Raw genomic sequence first — 20,851 nt, forward strand, 5'->3', positions numbered from 1 at the left:
ATGGAAGAAAGCATGCCGCGACCGTAAGATGGTGTCGCACGAGGGAGTGTAGGCGAGGGCATGCATCATGCTTACATTTTATCCTTGTATTAATAAGAGTATCTAGGAATGTCTAATATGTCTACTTTATCATTACTGCTTGACTGAATTGATAACATGTTAACCTTTACTTTATGGTTCCACTGAGTTGATCACTCACTCCCATGTTCTGGGACGGTGTTCTGAACACCCACCAGACTTTGTCTTAGTTGCAGATGATGATGCGACTCAGGAGGCGGAGCCCGATTACTATGACGATTAGGATGAGTTCTCATATATGCAATTCTCTGGTGGTTTCGCTTAGGCCATCCGGATCGATGGAGCTATAGGATTTATTATTGTAGTTGCATTATTTTGAACTATTACATGTATATGGTAACTCAGTGATGTATTCATACTCTAGAGACCGATCGTGATCCTTTTGACTCATACAAGTTTATATACATTTTTCAGTCTTCCGCTTGCATTATATGAATTGATCTGGAGTATGAATTACTGTTTTGGTATAATCTCACTCATGATTAATGCACTAACACAGACAACATTTAATCATTATTATTTATGTTGCATAAGTGATACGTTGGAACTCGTGGGTTGAGTTTATACTCGACCCCCGATTTTTAGGGCGTTACAAGAAGGTATTGAATATATGAAAGATTTACCTAATCTGTATGTTAGTATGTGTATGTTAGGTTTATTTACTTTTGATTTTGGATAGAGTTTATTTACTTTGTTCATTTTATATCAATATGTGCATGTTAGTTTTACTTAATCTGTATGTCAATATGTGCATGTTACCCTTAATTTCTTATTATGAACCACACCGTGGATGAAACATATCTCTTAAATAATAAATATCTTAGCCATATTATCAATGGCTATAAGATGGATGGAGTGATTAAGATTCAAATGGAAAAATCAGGTAATTAGCATCATCGTCTTAGACTCTTAGTAAAACTTTTAGGCCATGCACCATCAATAGTTAGGTCAGCAACTTTGACAGCTTATATTTCCATGAAACTATACCTTATATATGATTTAAGATTCACCACCATTTTTTAAGCAATGCAAAACAAACATAAGAGTCTGGAAGGTACATTTATTTATTTACATGTATAAAAGTATATTCGAATATCTGATACTACATTGAAATAACAAAAAAAAAGAGTCCCACTTTAGTTATTTAATCAGGAAAGTTACTCTTAATTTTATTTTATTTTTTTACAATTATTTATTTATTTTTTTTAAATTTTTGAAAAAAAAATAAAAATCAGGACCAATTCGAACTGTACCCAATCCGATCCGACTCAACTTCTTTGATCGAGTCGGACTCGGATCGGATCAAGCCAACAGTTGACTGGATTAGATCGAGTCAGGCGACCCGGACTTGGTCCTGGTTCGGATTGAGTTCGAGTCAGGCCATGAAAATTTCGTACTGAGTCGAGTTGGACTTAATCCGGTCCGACTGGACTCGATGCCCAACTCTAAACACCCGAGGGCCAGAGTGTTACAAGGGTCCCATATGCTTGGATAAACTTTTCTAGCCCTATTTGTCGGTTTCTACACCCACTAGCTAGTAGCCACGTACTATACTAACAACTAGCACAAATATCCACCAAATGGGTTATGATTACCCAAGCAATGTGGGAGCTAAATTGGTGCGACTCTTACCGTGGCTCACCTTGATGTATGTATTCCATCCCCACTGGCCGTTCGTTTTCCCCCCATCGTTTCAATGCATGAGCTCAAACATGCATCTGATACAATTCTCAGGTACACCATGTCAGAGGAAACGGTGGCATTTACCATTGATAGGCCACGCAGATTTCGATCAATTTGATATTTGTTTTTTACTTTCATCCATGTTGACGTCACCTTATCAGCATTTAGAAAACACTACGGTGGGCCCTGGGAAGTTTTTAAAGGTAGGGTGTTTGATGACCATTGCTTCCTGTAATATGGTCCACTTGAGATTTAGATATTCATTTTTGAGCTAATGCCCCAAAAGGATGTGGCAAAGCGGATGGACGGCATGGATATAAACTACATAAATCAAGGTGGAGGGTCTCACTGTCATGGGCGAGGCCGGGCCTTACCTAATATTTTACCAAGCATTACATCCACAAATGGGCCCCACACGTGGTATATATCTTGAATACGTATGGATGAATGCCCAGGCATGGTTGATGGGTGGCCCCACCTGAATAATCGAAGTATTACTGGCCCCTAGGGGTCCATCACACTGTGGGCGTGTTTGGGCTGTGGGATTAGAAGGGATTACGTGGGATGGGATTCAAAAAACATAATTATTACCCATGGCAGGGATTGTCCATGGAATAAGATTAATGGCATGCTTTGTTAGTAATATGGTGGTACATGGAATGGATATACACACCATCATTTTGAAATTACTGAGAACAACATACTTAAGAGATATATGGTGGTACATGCAATTCCATCTAATCTAATTCCGAGCTTTTCCATTCTCCAACAAGGAGTGAAATTGGCATAGGACCAGATGAATCCCATCCCACCTAATCCCTTCTAATGCCACTGCCCAAACACGCCCTAAGGCCATAAGGGAGGCAGCGTTTCGGTAATCTAACCACTCATCGTTCAGTGGCCACATGGGAAAACAAACGTTACTACAGATCCCACTATAATCGGCCTCTTGTAAAATACAAATAAGCAAACCGAGCTTTTCCACGAGATCTTCTGTTTTATTTTTCTAACAACTGGGCCTACACTTAAGCAATCCAAACCGTTGATCTGTTGCATCCATCGTTTATAGATATATCCATCCAGATTGAAACTTCCTATCGATTCATCTGGTTCTTCCTTTCAGCGGAAGCCAATTGCCTGCCAAAGGCTTCAGCTGGAAGTTCTTGCACTGGGCAACTAGGAGGGGCACTTCGTGATTTTTGTTAGAAATCCACCCAGTCCATCCATTTTTCCATCTCATTTTAGTTACAATACCAAAAATGAGGCGGATCTAAAACTCAAGTGGGCCACACGAGAGGAAACGGTAAGGAAAGAAATGTCTACTGCTGAAACCTTCTGGGGTCTACATTGATCTTTATGTGCCAAACCGTTTATAAGTTTATTCACACTGGGATGAACTGAAAACATAAGACACTTATCTTGATACAAAACTTCTGTAGCCATACGAACGTTTCAGCGGTGGTCGTTCAATCCCCACTTTTTCCTCTCATGTGGCCCACTTGAGTTTTGGATTCGTCTAATTTTTGGTCTCATGCCATAAAACGAGCTGAAAAAATGGATGGACGGGGTGGATTTGTCACAAACATCACGGAGGGTCCCACCTACCTTCACAGTGCCTGCAAAAGCCTCTCGCAGGCAATCCGCGTCCCCTTTCAGCTGACTACCGACTGTTTTCCTTTTAACCATCTACAGGTCTATTAAAAATGAAATCGAAAGGCCCAATTTCATTCACAGTCCATCTACAGTGCGTCAGATCAAACTAATGGCCTGGATCACTGTTGTGGGCCCAATTTCCAGAAATCAAAACCCGAGTACACTGTGCAAAAGCCTTGGGTCGAGAACACACGATTCCTCTTCATCCTCAAGGCGTGTTTGGGGGGTCGAGAACACACGATTCCTCTTCATCCTCAGGGCGTGTTTGGGCGGTGGGTTTAGCAGGGATTAGGTGGGATGGGATTCATCTGTTCTTGTGCCAATTCCACCCCCAAGTTTGGGAAGAATGGAAAAGCTTCGAATTAGATATGATGGAATTGCATTGGGTCCCGTGCCAATTTCACTCAATGTTAGCAAGTTGTGTAGGTCCCACCATGATGTGTGGACTATATCCACACCGTCCACCCATTTTTCGAGATTATTTTAGAGCATGGACCAAAAAATCAGGTAAATCTAAAGCTCAAGTGAACCCCACCATAGAAAGCAATAGGGATTAAATACTTACTATTGAAAACTTCTTTAAGGCCACATAAGTTTTGGATCTAACTCTTTTTTAGGCCTATGTCATAAAATGAGGTTAAAAAACATTATAGACGCATGTGTGTTATTCTCAGCAATTTCAAATGATGGTGGGTATATTCATTTAATATACCACCGTATTACCAATAAAGCATGGCAATAATCGTATCCTGGTACAATCTCTACCATGGGTAATAATTATGTTTTTCTTAATCCCATCCCACCTAATCCCTTCTAATCCCACCGCCCAAATAGGCCCTCGATAAAATTGATAACCGACAGCCTGCTGTATGCTAACTTATAGTATATTTCTCTTTTTCTACAAACATATCATATTTTTAGAAAATCTGATCCGTGAAAATATTGTGTTATATCATGAATATCATATTTATAAAAAACTAAGCAGATATATTTCGTGGGCCGCACCAGTTCGTTAAAATCGGACCACTGGCCCTACATTGATGGTGGGACCTGTATGATTACTGGAATGAAGTTATTTTTGCTTTAGGTAATATTTACATTGAGGTACAAATTTTACATGGCTTGGATGTCCTAAAAAATAGATACATCGGTGGGAGTGCTGGACGGTATACTAAGTTAGCATGCAGCGGCTACATGTGAAGGCAAAGTACAACCGGTTGGATCACAATTCATGGTCCACTCAGAGAATAAATTCGATTATATAATTTTTAAAGATATCTAAACCTTACATTAGGTTATTTCATCAAGATTATGATTTTATATGTAATTAAATCCCCATCCATTAATCATGCGGGCCATACCATAGATAACAATTTCTAACCATTTATAAAAGGAAAATGTAATTGTGGTCCATATAATGAGTGGATATAGTTTATTTTTATATAATATAATAATAAATGTCAGATAAAACTAATGTAAGTGTTGGATTCTGTAGAAATATAACAGAATGAAAATTACTATCTGAGAGACTACAAATTGTAGTCCAACAGGTTGTACTTAGACCCTCTCTCTCCATATATATCCCAACAGTCTCAAATTTCCCGCTCTGTTAGGGTTTCTCTCGCTCTTTCCTCGTGGAGAAAAATGTTGGCATTGGCAGGGAATCTGAGCATTCAAATCTCGATAGAGCTTCGATCTCGTAGTCTCATTTTCTCATGGTAACAATCTCTCCTTCTCTAACATCTTCATGCTTTCTTAGTAATGGAGGAAAGGAAAATTTCTGAAAAAATCTCATCCATATGATTGAAATCTTGTTTGGTCGTTTTTGGTTTGTAGAAATCCTTGAAATTGTAAAGATTCTTATTTACTGCTGATTCCAAGCACTCGATTAGTTCCGTCTGCGAAATTCTTTGGAAATTACGGTTCATTACATCGACCATTTGAAAAATTTTACTTTTTCTTGATTGGGATGGGCAGCACCTGCCCTACCGTATATGTAGAGAGTATCTCAAATTCTAACTGCCAAAATGGCGGGGCCCGCAGTAAATGGATTGTAGGCGAGAAATTATATAGCAATTATGGTTGGAGCTGCCCCATTGGGGATGCTGTTTGGCTGGTAACCCTAACACCAGCCAGCTAGCTGGTGTCAAAGCTCTGTGGGCCCCACCATGATGTATGTGTTTTATCCATGTCCTCCATCCATTTTGCCAGCTCATTTTAGGGCATGAGCCCAAAAATGAGGCAGATCCCAAATGGAGCACACCACAGGAAACAGTGGGGATTGAATGCTTACTGTTGAAAACTTCTTTGGGGTGACATAAGTTTTGGATTAAGCTGATATTTGTGTTTTCCCTTCATCAAGTTCTGTGAGACCTGATGAACAGGTTGGATGACAAAAAGAACATCACTGTGGGCCCTAGGAAGGTTTCAATGGTGGATGTCATTATCCACACTGTTTTCTGTGTTGTGGTCTACTTGAGCTTGGATGGATAGTGTGGATAAAACACACATATCATGGTGGGGCCCACAACTTTGACACCAGCTAGCTGGCTGGTGTTGATGTCACCAGCCAAACTGCGTCTCCCAAATTGGTAGGTGTCTGACAGACAGTCACAAGCAGGGTGTAGTAAACGATCCAAATTCGTCAAGAAACTGACTAGTAACAAAAGGTCAGGGTAGCCTACTTGGCTCCATTTTGGTTTCCGTGATTCAGATTTCAGGTACATGCGATGTATAGAATGGGGAGATGCTTGGCAATGTAGTTGTAGTATAATTAGGGCTGTCAACAGATCGGGATGATCTGTCGGGCTTTTGGGCCTGGCTTGCTTCTGGCTGTGCTTGGGATGGAATACTTGGCTAGAGGGCCAGGCTTGGGCCTAAAATTTAAGCCTGTTTGATAACAGGGCCAGTCTTGGGATTCGTTGAGGAGCCTGTCAGTCAAGCCCATTTAGAATTTCAAGGACATTTTGGTCATATATCGTGCATGATGGGGCATGCTTAATGAGTAACTCAGATCTTGCACAAAGGTGGGTTGCCTGGCTTGCACCATGCATAATCTTCATTGGTTGGGCTCGGGACTGTTTGTTTTGGCCCATCATGGGCTCAAGTATGGGTTGGAATTAAGGAAGGCAAAAAGGTGCAGTGGAGAATGGCCTTACTTGCTGTTTGGCGGGCTGTTTGGGAAGAAAGGTATGCGAGGTGCTTTAAGGATACAAGCAAGGTGGTGGAGGGGGTTGTCCCAAAGGGCTAGGCTGCTTGTTATTGAATGGCCTTCTTGTGTCTCTAAGCTTAATTATTGTTATTTTGCATTTCTTGGGATGTAATTAGGGCTCTGCCTCAGTGCCTTGTTGTTGTTTCCCCCCCTTTTGTGTTAATAAAATTCCTCGTCAATCTCCCTCTCCAAAAAAAAAGAAGTAATTCTGTGTTTGATACCTGTGTTGCTTCAGAATCTTTCTTTGATGTTCTTTTGCATTATTTAATACATGGATTGATCTTATGGCTACTATATATCGGAGTCTATCACAGCATCACTCTAGTAATTTACGCTATTCTATGCCATTTTTTAAAATTATTATTATTATTATTATTATTATTTTTTGTAATATTAGGATAAAGAAATCCAGTACCATCAGCTGCTGTAGAGCTTATCAATCCTCAGGTCCTGTAAGATACACTCCAAAGAAATATTCCCTTGGCAGAGAAAATCAAAATTCTCAACATACAAAGAGTTCGAAGGAAAAAGCAATTGATCGTTCTTCAGATTCAAGTTTTTCAAAAGCTACATTTTCGCATGACAGAACAGTAACACACAGATTATCAAATGCGAATGATGGGTCTCAATATCAGTTTTCCAGTGCTGAGAGAATCTCTGATGCTGAAACTAGTAAGACTTCATAGAAACCATGTACCTATTGTAGTGTGTAATGTTAATTAAGATGCTAATTTACATGCAAGGGTTTCACAAATGCGGTTGCTTAGCTTCTTTCATCTCTCATCAGCTTTTTCTTGTTCATGCAGTGAACTCAAGCAATATGATTGGAGGCATGGTGGAATTTTCAAATCTTGAAGATGACACTGGTCATGATCAGGAAGTCATGGATCATCATCTCATAGATGAGGCTGAACAACATAATGGAGAATTTAACATATCCGATGATAATGGTGTCTTTGAGAAGGATGCAACGCATGCCGGTAAAACTAAGCAAGATGCTGAAAAAATGGCAGTCGAAGTTCTTGCAACAAGGTTTGACATTCTTCATGGGGCAGCTTCCATTCTATTTTAAGCTTATCTCTATGTTCATGTGTTCCGTATTTTGTTCAATTGAAAGATTTTGGATAAGCCTGAACATCTCTTCCTGAAAACAATGACTCGTGATCATTGAGCAAAAATAGACATATCTATTATATTGTTATGCCTCAAAGCCAATCCATTGTCAACACACGCATACGCAAAGCGGTGGGCTTCCTTAAGCACATTTATTTATATGTGTGTGTGTGTGTGTGCGTGTGCACATGCGTGCGGGTGTGGGTGCGCGCGCGCGTGTGTACGTGCAGACACCCTACACCAAGAAATGCATACATAGATATCATACGGTTGAAAGCACATTTCAGCTAAAATTTCAAGTTTCCATGGCCTAAGTTCCAGTTCATTCCATTTCATTTAAGAGGATATAAAGTTTTTCTAGGCTCTAAGGAAATTTGTTCATGATATCAGAGACGCTTTTCTTTTCTAATGCAAACCTATTGTTATATTTCCTTGCATAGTTCTTTTCATCTCTTTGCCATAGTTCATGTTTTTCTCTCTATTAACTAGATCAGTATCTTGAAGCATGCTCTTTCTCCCTACAGAGCATTTACAACAGTCGAGCTGCAAAAGAAACTTAATGGAAAGAAATTTCCCCCGGATATAATCAAGGCAGTGATAGCTGATTTCCAAGACAGGTGTATATTATTTATTCTTCACAGCTTTATTAATTTTATCGGGTGAAAGATGCTTGTTAAAATGTTTTCCAAGACAAATGTGGATCATTTATGCTTCTTAAATTTATTAGTTTATCGCTTGAAAGATGATTCCTCATCATCTGATTATTTGTAATTGCTCTCTTGGGCTTGCTTCTCCTTTTTATCTCTTTATTAAATTTTAGTTGCCGTTCAGAAAAAAACAATTATTTTCGGCAACTTTTTGGGGCTTTATAAAGGCACCTTCTTGTTCTTGGGATATATTATCTGGAATTTGTTCTCCATTCTCACAAAACTGTAGATCAAGGCATGCTCAATCCCAAGGATCGAAATATTGATATTGATGCATGCATCCCAAGCTGTGAATTTTGATTGCTTTAGTTCCATATCAGTGATACATGTGAAAAATGCATCATGATGGTTTGTCAAAATACTTATACAGTACATTCAGCAGATATTTTCAACCATGCTCAATCCCAACTGCAAAGAACAACCTCTCTGAGATTTTGATCGGTCATTGGCTTCATTAATCTCAAGGTTAGATATCAGTTAAATAACCATTCTAAAAAATGGTTGATATCAGATAACAAGTTTAGACTATTTAATTGATGGAAACAAACTTGCTAGTTAAGATGAGCTGGTAGAGACATTGTAGTGTCTCTGAGTGATCCGAGTTCAATCCCTGGTAGTGTTGTTACCTTTCAAAAAAAAAAAAAAAAGATAGTTAAGAACATACCCATAGATGCCAGGAAAAGGGGTTATTCAAGTGATGGATTGCTAAACTTCTCTCATGGCAGTGATGCTGTAGATTGAAAAGCCATCTAGAACAACACTTGATAAACCAGGTCTACTCTTTTTATATCTTCATTCTATTGGGTGTAGAACTGCATATGCTTCTTCAGTAATGGCTCCTATCATTCTACAGCATGAGAAAGGTTAGCTATGAATTGGGAGACACTCTCCAGTTTATCGCTTTGGACCCATTTCTTATGTTGGTGCTAGTACTGATAACAGTCCACGTAGTATCCATTTTGGATTAGACAGCCCATGGATTCTGACTCAACACTTACGGCTATTTTTGATTTAGTCTCATCAAGACTTCATAGAACATATATTTTCATTTACATAGTTTTTGCGATCATCCGATTTCAACAGAAATGATTCATGAGGAAATTTTGATATTAAAGTATAAAGCTCCCACTGAAGAAGCATTATACCAGTTTTAAAAAAAATGCTGTCTTTCTAAAACTTATTAGGGCCTGTTTGGCAGACACCTGAAAATGGGTTCATCTCATTTTAGCTAATCTCATGTATTAGAGATAACGATCCTAATACACAATTATGATTAACTAAATGCAATTATGTATCAGAGATCACGATCCTAATACACAATTATGATTAACTAAATGCAATTATGTATTAAAGATCACGATCTCTCATACATGATTATGATTAACTAAAATGAGATTAATTCATTTTCAAGCTTCTAACAAACAGGAGCTCAGTATATGCTGTCAAATATATGAATCCTATAGTTTGCAAGTCCGACACTTTGTATTGTGTTGAATTTTGATATTTGTGCTCATATCCATTTGTTGACCATGAAAAATGCTCAATTCTTAACCCTATCAAAATTTGGGTTGGGTTGGGTTAACACCTATAAATAGTAAACTAACACATGAAGTAAGACATCTAATAATCAAATAACTGCATTAAAGTCACACATTTTGAGAATGTCTGATGATTGAACTGTCCGTATTATTGTTCCTAATACAAGTAAGCTATTGCCCCATAATCAGTCTTCACTTATGATCTTATCCTTTGATTTTTAGATTGAAGGAGAGCCATCGAAATATTTCTCGTCATTGTACTAAATTCATCTACTGATTGTGATGATGATCATTATCCAGTCAATGTAAGTTGATTATGGTAGCCCATATGGTCTAAAGTCCATAACATGGCCGATTTATCAGACTACTCAGCATGTAGGCCCTGCTGGGTGGTAATAAACCCTAGATCATGAGTCATTACTAGAGCTGTACACGAGTCGAGTCGAGTATCGCCCTACTTGTACTCGGCTCTTAACGCCCGAGTGCTGCTCGTACTCGGCTCTACTCGGCCGACGAGCATGGACTCCCTGCTCGTACTCTACTCGCCCGAGTACGAGCCGAGTACGAGTATTAAACGAGTCGAGTCGAGTCCGAGTTTTCGAGGCGAGTTCGAGTACGAGTAGAAATCGAGTCGAGTAGAGTGCGAGTTTTTGAGGCGAGTTCGAGTCAATTGGAATTCGAAGTTAAACTAAACAATAAAAGATATAAAATGCACATAATTTATGATTAAAAAACTTCGATAATTACATTAACATATTTACATTACATTGTTCACTTCAAAATGATAATTTATAACTAATAACCTCCATAAGAGGAGTGTTTTCCTGTATTGTCATCTGATCCATTGGAACTGCTATCTATTTTTTCATATACAAATTGGTTCACTTCCTCTGAGTCAGAAGGCGAAGAGATTTTTCCTTCGTGCTCTTTTACACTTTGAACTAGATTTTTCAAACTTGCTTTATGTGAAGAATTGTATGTAGTACCCAATGCCCTATAAAATTCACCGAGACGAGTCAGGAATTTGAATTTGTTACTCTTTTTTTTCTTCTTGTTTGTCGTACTCGAGTAACTCGACCCTGCTTCAACATCATGTTGTCTTTGACTCGAATATCGCTGAAGTCTAGAAACATCTTCCATACTGCGTTTTAAGGCGAGTTGGAATTGTTCTTCCTCCAAGCCTTTTAATCTGGCTTCCTCCTCTGCATCTTCTGTGGATGTCATTCGTGTACTAGATCCAGAAGCAGAAAGTTTGGATGGAGTAAAAGGTTTTCTATTCGAATCTAACAGATCTTGAAAAAGAATTTGGACATCCTTAGGGGCATTGGGGCATGGTTTTGCATCACCACCTCGACATGACAAGTGTAAGCAAAAACGATTAGTCTTGTTTACAAACTTTGCGCCACACAAACCACACTTAATCTTTATTTTTCCAGACCTTGGTGGTGATTCAACTAGAGAAGCATAGTCCCAAATGTTTGTCGATGGCTCAGATGACGACATATCTACATTCAATTTTTAATTTAAAAATCAGAATATTGATAAATAAATTGAACTTGATATAGGAACAAAAGAAAGCAATATAAATGTATCAAAAGTAAAAAATAAAAGCAAATGAACAAGCATATGTAAATAAATATCAAAGATTAAAAGTTTTCCAAACCACATTCCAAAAGGACCAACACTTTCGTGTTTGCAATTGCAGTGAAATAATATTACAGATCATTCAACATTCAACCAAAAAAAATTGCAAAACCGAAAATAATTATTGATCTGTAGGTAGAGACTCGTCACGAATCTCAATCTCCTCTTCTTTATCATCATCATCATTCATATCTCCTCCCCATATTGGGCGCAACCAATCTTGCGTACAAATCAACGCCTCAACTGTATTTGGCGAAAGTGAGCTTCGATACTTGCTCACAACCTTGCTCCCTGTGCTGAATGCGGATTTTGATGCCACTGTTGAAATTGGTATAGATAATATGTCTCGTGCCATCACAGATAATGTAGGGTATTTTGATTCACTAACCCTCATCTTCCACCATTCCAACACATCAAATTCGGAGCACTACGATTGGCTCCTTGAGGTACATTTCTAACTCTGATTCTTTAGTATCAACTCCCATTCGTGCTTGTGCCAAGTATGATATGTATTCATTTAGCACATCCGGATTATCAGGTACAAAAATATCCGCATCTCTAATTTCTTCAACACCCGCTGCAGGTAAAGTATTAACATACGATTTGTACAAATCTTCAAGGGCTTGACGAACCTTAGACGTCTCTGCTGCCGCTCTTTCAGTAGGATAAAGCTTCATGAAAATAAAGCTAACCAACCCCATATTACAACGAGGATCAAGAACAACTGCCAAGGACATCAACAGATGACATTCGTCCCAGTATTTATCAAACTTCGTCTTCATACCAACTGTCATTTGGCGTATGAAATCTGGACCCGCACTGACATTTTTCTGTAGAGCATCCTTAATCTTCCAAAGAGACGGAAGAAACAGATTCGCGGTTGGATACTGATTCCCAGAAAAAATCTTCGTGCAATCGTAGAAAACTTTGAGAAATGTGTGAACTTGTTGTGCTTTGGCCCAATCATCTGTGCTCGGCAACCAAGAATACGTTCTGTCACGTGCCGCGTATTCAGGAAATGCAAGCTGTAATTCCATTGCCGCATCTAACATTTCATAGGTCGAGTTCCAACGTGTACAGATATCCAACTTCAACGTTTTTTTAGATGGCACATTCAAACGTTGGATGATGTCATTCCATACACTCAGTCTCGATGGTGACCCCCTTATATATTTCACACTTTCTCTTATGTTCTCTATAGTGTTGTCAATTGCTTTCAGCCCTTCTTGTACAATCAAATTTACAATATGGGCACAACATCTGACCTGGAATATTTTTCCTTCAAAAAATAAATTTCCTGTAGCCCTGAACTGGTTACGTAAGCATGAAATGACACTGTCATTTGCTGAAGCATTGTCTAAAGTTATTGCTGAAATTTGCTTCTCAATGCCCCAGCCTTCTAGACAACTGTAGATGCAATCTGAAATAAGTAAACCAGTATGTGGAGGAGGAAGGTGTTTGAAGTTCAAAATTCTCTTGCATAGTTTCCAATCTTTATCAACATAGTGAGCGGTTAATGAAATGTATCCTTTTCTTTGATTGGACGCCGTCCATAAATCAGAAGTCAAAGCTATTCTAGTCACTGAAGCTAAAACTTCTTTCAGTTTCATCTTCTCCTTTGCGTACATCTTCATGCTTTCTCTCTGCACTGTGACGCGGGAGACATTCTCGGCCCGAGGATTAAGGAATTGACAGAAAGCCCTAAATCCTTTACTTTCAATCATTCTGAAAGGTTTTTCTTCCAAAATCACTAATCTAATAAACCACTCATTCAACTTCTCATTGTCAAACTTATGAGTGGACACTATGCCTTGGGAGTCGTCCCCTTCTGACTTCGTAAATGATAGTATCTGTTGGCCGGGAGGAGAAAGTCTTGCTTTCTTAGGACACGTCTTCAAATGTCTAATCAGATGTGTCGTAGATCCTCCTGGAATCTTGCTGAATAACCCTTTGCAGTGATTACACTTTATCTTCTGTACACCGTTAACTGTCACATCTTCGAAATTATCCTACACTGCTGATCTCTTCTTCTTCCCTTTGCATGCGGTTGACGTGTCTGTGTCTCCCTCTACTATTAGAGGAGATGTGGCCGATGCACCCATTCCAGGGGTATTTTGGGCTTTCGTCTTGACTAGCCATCTATAAAATAAAGTTCTCGATATGTTATACGGCTATACCTAGGGGCTAGGGTCCTAGATGGCTAGACTGACCGCTAGACGGGCATAATTACTTAACTGTCTAAATCAGTCACCCATTCAAAGTTAGATAGATTGTAATGCTTCATTTTCCAATTTAAATGCTACGCCGAAATTCCGGCAGCATCTCCCCTTATCTCTTCAGAATATATTAATCTTGTATTTGATTCGCATGTCAATCATCAACACAAAATGTGGACATTTGACGACGGAAATAAATACATAAAATATATCCAGAGAGAAAAAGAAAAGACAAAACCAGAACAGGCATATGCATTTAAATTGGAATAAATGAAGACATTACAATCTATCTAACCCTGAATTGTCCAAAAAGGGACAATTTGAGAATTTCTATGCATCCAAGAACACACTGAATCTATGTATGGCAACATAGAAATCCTCAAATGGGCAACCGATTATCTTATACTACAAGTCTACAACTAAAACAATACAAATAATTCATATCTATGCAAACAATGGAACATGCTGAAATTGATATTTATCATCTAGCTAACTAATAACAAAATGTCAAATAAAAAACCAAAGGCATCTTAAAGTGGTAGCATTCAACACTAACAGTTTCATTAATTGTTAGCCCTATCCACTTATTAAGTGGATCACATTTAAAGATCTTTATAAACAAAAGCTACTCTGACTTTGATAGGCCCACTATGATATTAATTGAAGACCCAAGATAGGCTTAGAAATAAACAAACAAACAAAATGATGACTTGTAAGTTGTAATTGAGGTGGGCCACACACTAAAGTAAATAATTGGGAGTGAGATGTTCACCTTTGATTAAAAAATTTCTATATTAACAATTTCTAACATATGTTAAACAATTTCTATATTAACATATCAGGTTAATCCCATAACTATATTTTGACCATACAGGATCAAATTGAATATTTTGACCTGGGCCCACATGGCCAATTTGAGACCGAGGGCAGGCTAGGAATTTTGATGGCCAACTTGGTTTGACTCATATACAATTTTAATTCTACCCAATGAAATTCAATACCATTTAATCTGCATTCCTATCAGTATGGATCCGGACTGTCCTGGGTTTGCACTCTCACGTACATCAAGTGATAGGACTGTGTAATTTACCTTTTCAAATCCACAGCCCTGCCCTGTGTACAATGATGAACGACGATAATCAAGAGTGGGCTACCGCGATGAACTGGGGTTGTTGCAATATATTTCGTACCATAGAAAACCAAGTACATGTAAATTATAGTTGGAGAAAAGGAAAATCAACAATGAGACCAATACAGTCAATGATACAACATGTATGCACGAACTCTACGTGCATCATTGTCTGAGCTTTTGGAGTGAAGCAGCCCTTTCACTCTCTCATCAAACATGTGAGTCCCACGTTCATGATTCAGACAATTGATCTAATGGCTAAAACATGAATGGTGGATGCACAAGCATCTTCTATCGTGGAAAATCCTAACCCTTAGATTTGTGATCCATTTTCAGTCAATTTAAAATGCCCTACTTTTATATTTGTATGCTAGAGCTGTACATGAACTGAGTTAGCTTGGTTAATTCGGTCAACTCGACTCGGCTTAGAACTTAACTCGAACTTGAGTAGGCTTAGAACTTAACTCAAACTTGACTCGGTTCAAATCAGTTCAACTCGGATCACATTCGCTTAATATAAATATTTACAAAATATTTACATTCACTCAATGATACAACATGTATGCAAATGGAAACTGAACTAAGCAATTCACCATGATATCAAGAGAAAACACAAATATCAGGTTAATTTCAAACTATATTAACAATTTCTAACATATATTAGCAATAAAAAATTAAAAAAATAAACCCCATACGGCCACACCTTACCGGGCGAGCAGAAGAGGGACGACCGGCAGCTGCGTGCAGGGCAGGGCGATGACGGACGACGGGATGAGTGACAGCCTGGCAGGGATGAGCTGCAGCACACCGGACGAGTGGTAGGGACGAGCTCCGTCACCGGACAGGGGCACCGGGACGAGCGGCATCGCCGGACAGGGGATAGGGGCGAGTGAGAGAGAGAGAGGGAAGAAGAGGGACCGCCGGCCGGGCGCTGGGAGAGGGAGAGGAGAGAGAGAGAGTTTTTTTCGAACCAAGCACCGCCGGACAGGGGATAGGGGCGACTGGTGAGTGAGAGAGAGAGAGAGGGAAGAAGAGGGACGGCTGGACGGGCGCTGGCCGCTGGGAGAGGGAGAGGAGAGAGAGAGTTTTTTTTGAACGCTGGCTTGGAGGGAAGGGTTTAGGGCGCTGCTTGAAAAGGACGGGTGGGGCCGTGGGGTGATGGGGGTAGGGTTTAGGCGCTATGGAAAATGACGGGCGGGGTAGGGCTTTTTTTTCTTTTTCGGGCGGAGTTATATACACAGGTACCGAGTCGAGTACTTCTAGACTCGTACTCTACTCGTAATCTAAACGAGTCGTGGAAACCCGCTCGTACTCGGCTCTAACTGAGACGAGTCGAGTACGAGTCGAGTATTCCGAGTCGAGTCGAGCGAGTACTCGAGCCTTAGTCTGCTCGTGTACAGCTCTAGTCATTACAGATGCAAAACAAGCTTTTCTAACAAAGTCGTGAGTCGTGACTGGTGAACGGTTAATTGAATAGCCTCTCATATGAGAGGGTGGAACAGGTGCAAGAGATCTCGATAGACAACACACATGTTAGAGATCCGTGCACTTGTCAAGTAGTGCGCTATGTGAACATGCTAGCAATCAATGGTGGTTTGCTAATCATGCTAGTCAGACTTCCACGAACCATATTTTGTATCTAGAGCATGATTTTATGTTTGCACCATGTATATTAGTTATAACTCTCATCTATAAGGACTGCATATGAGGTTGGATTCAAGTTGGGTTGGATTGCCCAAGGACTAAACCCAAACCCAACCCAACCCAACCTGTGCTGGGTTCAGGATTTTCAACCCAAGACCAAACCCAACCTCAACCAAGGATGACCCAAAGTTTGGGTTGCTCTAATCAGGTTCGGGTTGACCCGACCCGAGTTGCACCCCTAGGCTCAAAGCCATGCTTCACTCTCCCTAGTGGTCTCACGCACCCCTTAAGCTAGGTCGCATTCCCTGCCCTGTGTGCTGCCAAGTGCACTCTTTTTTATCGTATCTAGTATGTTAGACATGACTATGCTGGAACCCCAAGTCCCAATCATGACAGTGTTGTAAGAAATTGCCCTACAGGGTAGTATATGCATAAGGCTACATGGCTATTTGAAGCAGATGCTTCTCAGGGTACATGATGCACATCCTTTACTGGTATCTCGACATCTAGATGGCCATATGAGACGCCTAAACACCAAAGCCTATCAGACTTATGAAGCACCAGAATGCTTTAGTCTGATCGATGATCCGGACACTCTAAAGATGAAGGACAGGGATTAGGATTCATGCATCATTTGCATAATGTTATTTTATACCATGTAACAAGCCAGTCTCTTGGTTCTTACCTTTTAATCAAGGTTTTTTCCCCAGGATTGTAATTAAGAGCTTATGCCAGATCACGGCTCGGAATGCATTATTTCCTAGAATTAATGAAAGCTTCTCAACAAGGCATTTTTGGGTACAAATATTGTCTCATTGACATCATAATCAAAATAAACTGAAATTGTAGCAATTGAAAGACAATTGTTGTGAAATCATGCAACAAAGATTGTTGGGATTGGGTTGTGAGATTTTTTTTCCGAAACTGATTGCTCTTTGATCCCAAGATCCTTAGGAAAAAGAAAATTCACGGGCAGTGGCACTACTAAAAAGTTTGACTCTTGATTATCCATAAGAGGGGTGGCTTGCAAAGGACTGGACGGAGCATCGAGCATCTGCGCAATTGTCATGAACAAAACTTTGGAGCTGAAGTTCCGAACCTCAGCATCCTTCATTGCAAGTGTATATTAGTCTATTCAACCCGCTTATACTGTTTCACAATTGTGTGGGCACTCTGGAAGTTCTTGTCCCCCCCCAATGTATCTTATTCTTATGGTATATATTATACATGTCTTATCTGAAAATGCTCTTGCTGGCATGGGCAAGAACAAGCATGCATACAGCCATGCACATTTATGGAAGTAGTTTGAACTTCAAACTTCTTGTTTCCTTGTAGGGGGATGCTTAATGATTACTTATATGCGGAATCATTTTCTCAGTCCAAATGGCATTGCTTGAGTTGGGGACCAAGGCGGATCAAACAAGTGAGTGCCTGCTCCCTTTAATAATCATTTTCCCCTGTTTTAGAACACAAGGTTTTCTTTCATTTTCTTACCTATACATCACACATGAACAATTGCTTGCCTGGTCTGATCTTTTACTCAAAACTGCCCTTGTGCAATTTCTTTTCGAGCTTGAGGATAAATTGAAAATCAAGCATGAAACCCAATACACAAATATTGAAATTCCTGGTAATCTTGGAAGTATATTGTAAACTACAACACACATACCGGAGGGAAACATATTATCCTTGTTTTGTAATTTATACTATCCAATAGATGCATGGCAGTACACACCCCAACTCGTGAAATCCCAACTGTTTGCCTTGATTAATTGTTGTAAAATTTAGGAGGGTCTTGTTTGAATCCTTGTTGTTGCAGAAATGTTGCTAAGTACCTAACAGAATACCAACCCAAAATATACTCAAAACTACATAAAATACTATTAAACCTATTCAATACCCATGCCTAAACCCTCACCTAAAGCCTGCTAAAACCCCCATAATAATTGATCCCAGAGATGGTAAATGTGAGGACCAGTTGGTCTGGGACAGACACATTTTTAGTGGGTCTCTCTATCTGGCAGGAATCCTAAATAAAAAGAAACATTTTTAAGGGAGCTTTCTATGTGGCAGAGATACTTTTTTCCGCTGGATGGAGAGCCACTCAAAAACAATTGTGCTCCCTGGTTGGTGGAAAAACCATTTCCACCACCCTGGCAACCCTTGCTGAAGATTACTATTTTCGGGCTCTAATTATTCCAGACTCCTATTTCTGATTTTCATGAACTTCGGGACCATTTTGAAGCTCATTAGATAAGCTTTCCAATGAGACCTAGATCATGCTGATCTGAGGTCCTAGTCCAAGCATGAAGTTGTGGTTGAGATGACTGGAGGGTTTGTGCCAATTCTTTGTAGTGTTTTAGTAGAATTTACCAGAACTGCGAAAATTCAAATCGCTAACTCCATTTCCCTCCAAAAATTTGAGCAATTTCTGTCCAAATCAACCTTATAGCACATAGTTAGTCCCCCAACCCATCCTTGAATTATGCAATCTACCCCTCCATCTGGCTTTGGAAATTCCTGACCTACCCTGCAATCCACAAGATTTATACATGTTGCTTCATCTCATCCCTCCAAATTTGAATTCTCTTGTAATCTTTTCTATCACTAAATTTCCCTCTCAATCCAACTTCCACATCAACAGCTCCTCTTGTGATGTTTATCTATCATCCCCAAGGTACCTACCTTTTAGAAAGCCATCTAGGTTCCTTCAAGTACCTCTTTAGCCAACTAGCTCTATAGGAATAGACCCTTCTCTCTCAGAAGGGGTCTTGCATCCTTGAATTCTTAAGCCTAAACCTAAGGAGAACAACTATCACAGCCACTCAACAGCCCTTACCTAAAAACTCTGCAACAACAGACGACAATTCAGCAAGATCAGAGAAGAAAGCAAATGGTTTTCGATTCAGATCTAGAGTACTTGGAGGATTTCCCAGCTGAGAATGCTAAGCAGTATGCCTCAGCCTATGAGCTTTGAGACGCATCTCCGGTAACTGTAGTTAGAAACCTCCTTGGTCTCGAGATCCTCCCATTCCAATTGCAAATTCAAGCTCAAAAGAGGCAAGCAAGACCCTTTTTTGTAGCTCAGCCATTGAGTTTGCAAGAACCACAATCTACAAAAGCAAATTGCACTTGTCCCGATGTTTAGAGCAAGATGGGTGTGGGATATTAAAATGTAATAGTTAACCACTTGAAAGTATTTCTATGAATGTGTCTGCCTATTGGGCCCCTTGAAGTTATTTTGTCCAACACCCTATGCATGTCAAACACTGACACGTACATCCTTGTTTTAAGTTACAAACATGAAACTGATGTTATTAGGGAATCTAATAAAACTTTTTAGTGATAATTCCTACTATCATGAAAATGTTTCAAACCAAGAAGTGGGGCATTTTTGGATCAGGCACTTCTTCGTAAGGGCGTGAGTGAAGCAGATGCAGAGAAGGCAATGAAGCAGGTGTTTGAAAACAATGACTCTGATGGGAACCGGGATATAATTCTAGGCATGTCAAAGGTTTCGATGGATCGCCTCTTAACTCAGGCCTCCAAACAATGGCTGCGGGGTCAAGATGTGCCGCTTGAGACACGTAAATCAAGGATTTTGAGGTGGCTGCAGTACCGCGGGTTCAATTGGCAAGTTACCAACTTCATCTTGAGGAAGTTGGAGTCCCAATATCCACCCTAGAGCATGTTAGCATTCACACAACCCAACCGGACTGCCAATGATTCAATGCCCACTCACTTGTGATTAATGGTCATGGTTGTTGATCGTATCATTTTTTTAGTTCCTTCAAAACATTGGATTGATTAGAGAAATATGGGCATAGCTATTGATGACTTGAGAATCTTTCAGCCCATTCCTGTAGTTTCATCTTACTCAATTCAAGCTTACCATTTCATGGATGGTATCCATCTGATATGCAAATGTATATATATGCCCATGTGTATGTACTCTCATGTGATCTATATACGTGATTCGGCTTGTTCTGGCATCGTCATGTATTTTATCACGTGTACAACTGAAAATGTGTGTTTCTGATCATTTACAATCTTAATGGAAATTCACTGGGACCCACGGCTTGCGTGAAGAATCTTATTCAGTGCGTGAACATGCATTTCAATCTTCCACACCTAGGCATGCATAAGGATATCTCTAAACTCTATGCACAAGGGATGATACTCTTAGAATAGTTTTACGAATCAGAGGAACTACAGCTAATATTGGCATCGAGTGG

The 20,851-nt window shown here is 39.7% G+C and overlaps 1 protein-coding gene across 1 annotated transcript; it reads left to right on the plus strand.

Annotated features, from left to right (window-relative positions):
• Positions 1-5,002: 5,002 nt before the first annotated feature.
• LOC131257896 (uncharacterized) lies at positions 5,003-20,608 on the plus strand. Its single transcript, XM_058258826.1, has 6 exons — positions 5,003-5,132; positions 7,023-7,297; positions 7,432-7,657; positions 8,263-8,355; positions 17,952-18,039; positions 20,020-20,608. Exons 1-6 carry the CDS (start codon positions 5,059-5,061, stop codon positions 20,299-20,301), a joined length of 1,038 nt encoding a protein of 345 aa, XP_058114809.1. The 5' UTR covers positions 5,003-5,058; the 3' UTR covers positions 20,302-20,608.
• The last annotated feature ends 243 nt before the right edge of the window (positions 20,609-20,851 follow it).

Source organism: Magnolia sinica, chromosome 10 (assembly GCF_029962835.1).
Source record: "Magnolia sinica isolate HGM2019 chromosome 10, MsV1, whole genome shotgun sequence".
Classification (NCBI taxonomy): domain Eukaryota; kingdom Viridiplantae; phylum Streptophyta; class Magnoliopsida; order Magnoliales; family Magnoliaceae; genus Magnolia; species Magnolia sinica.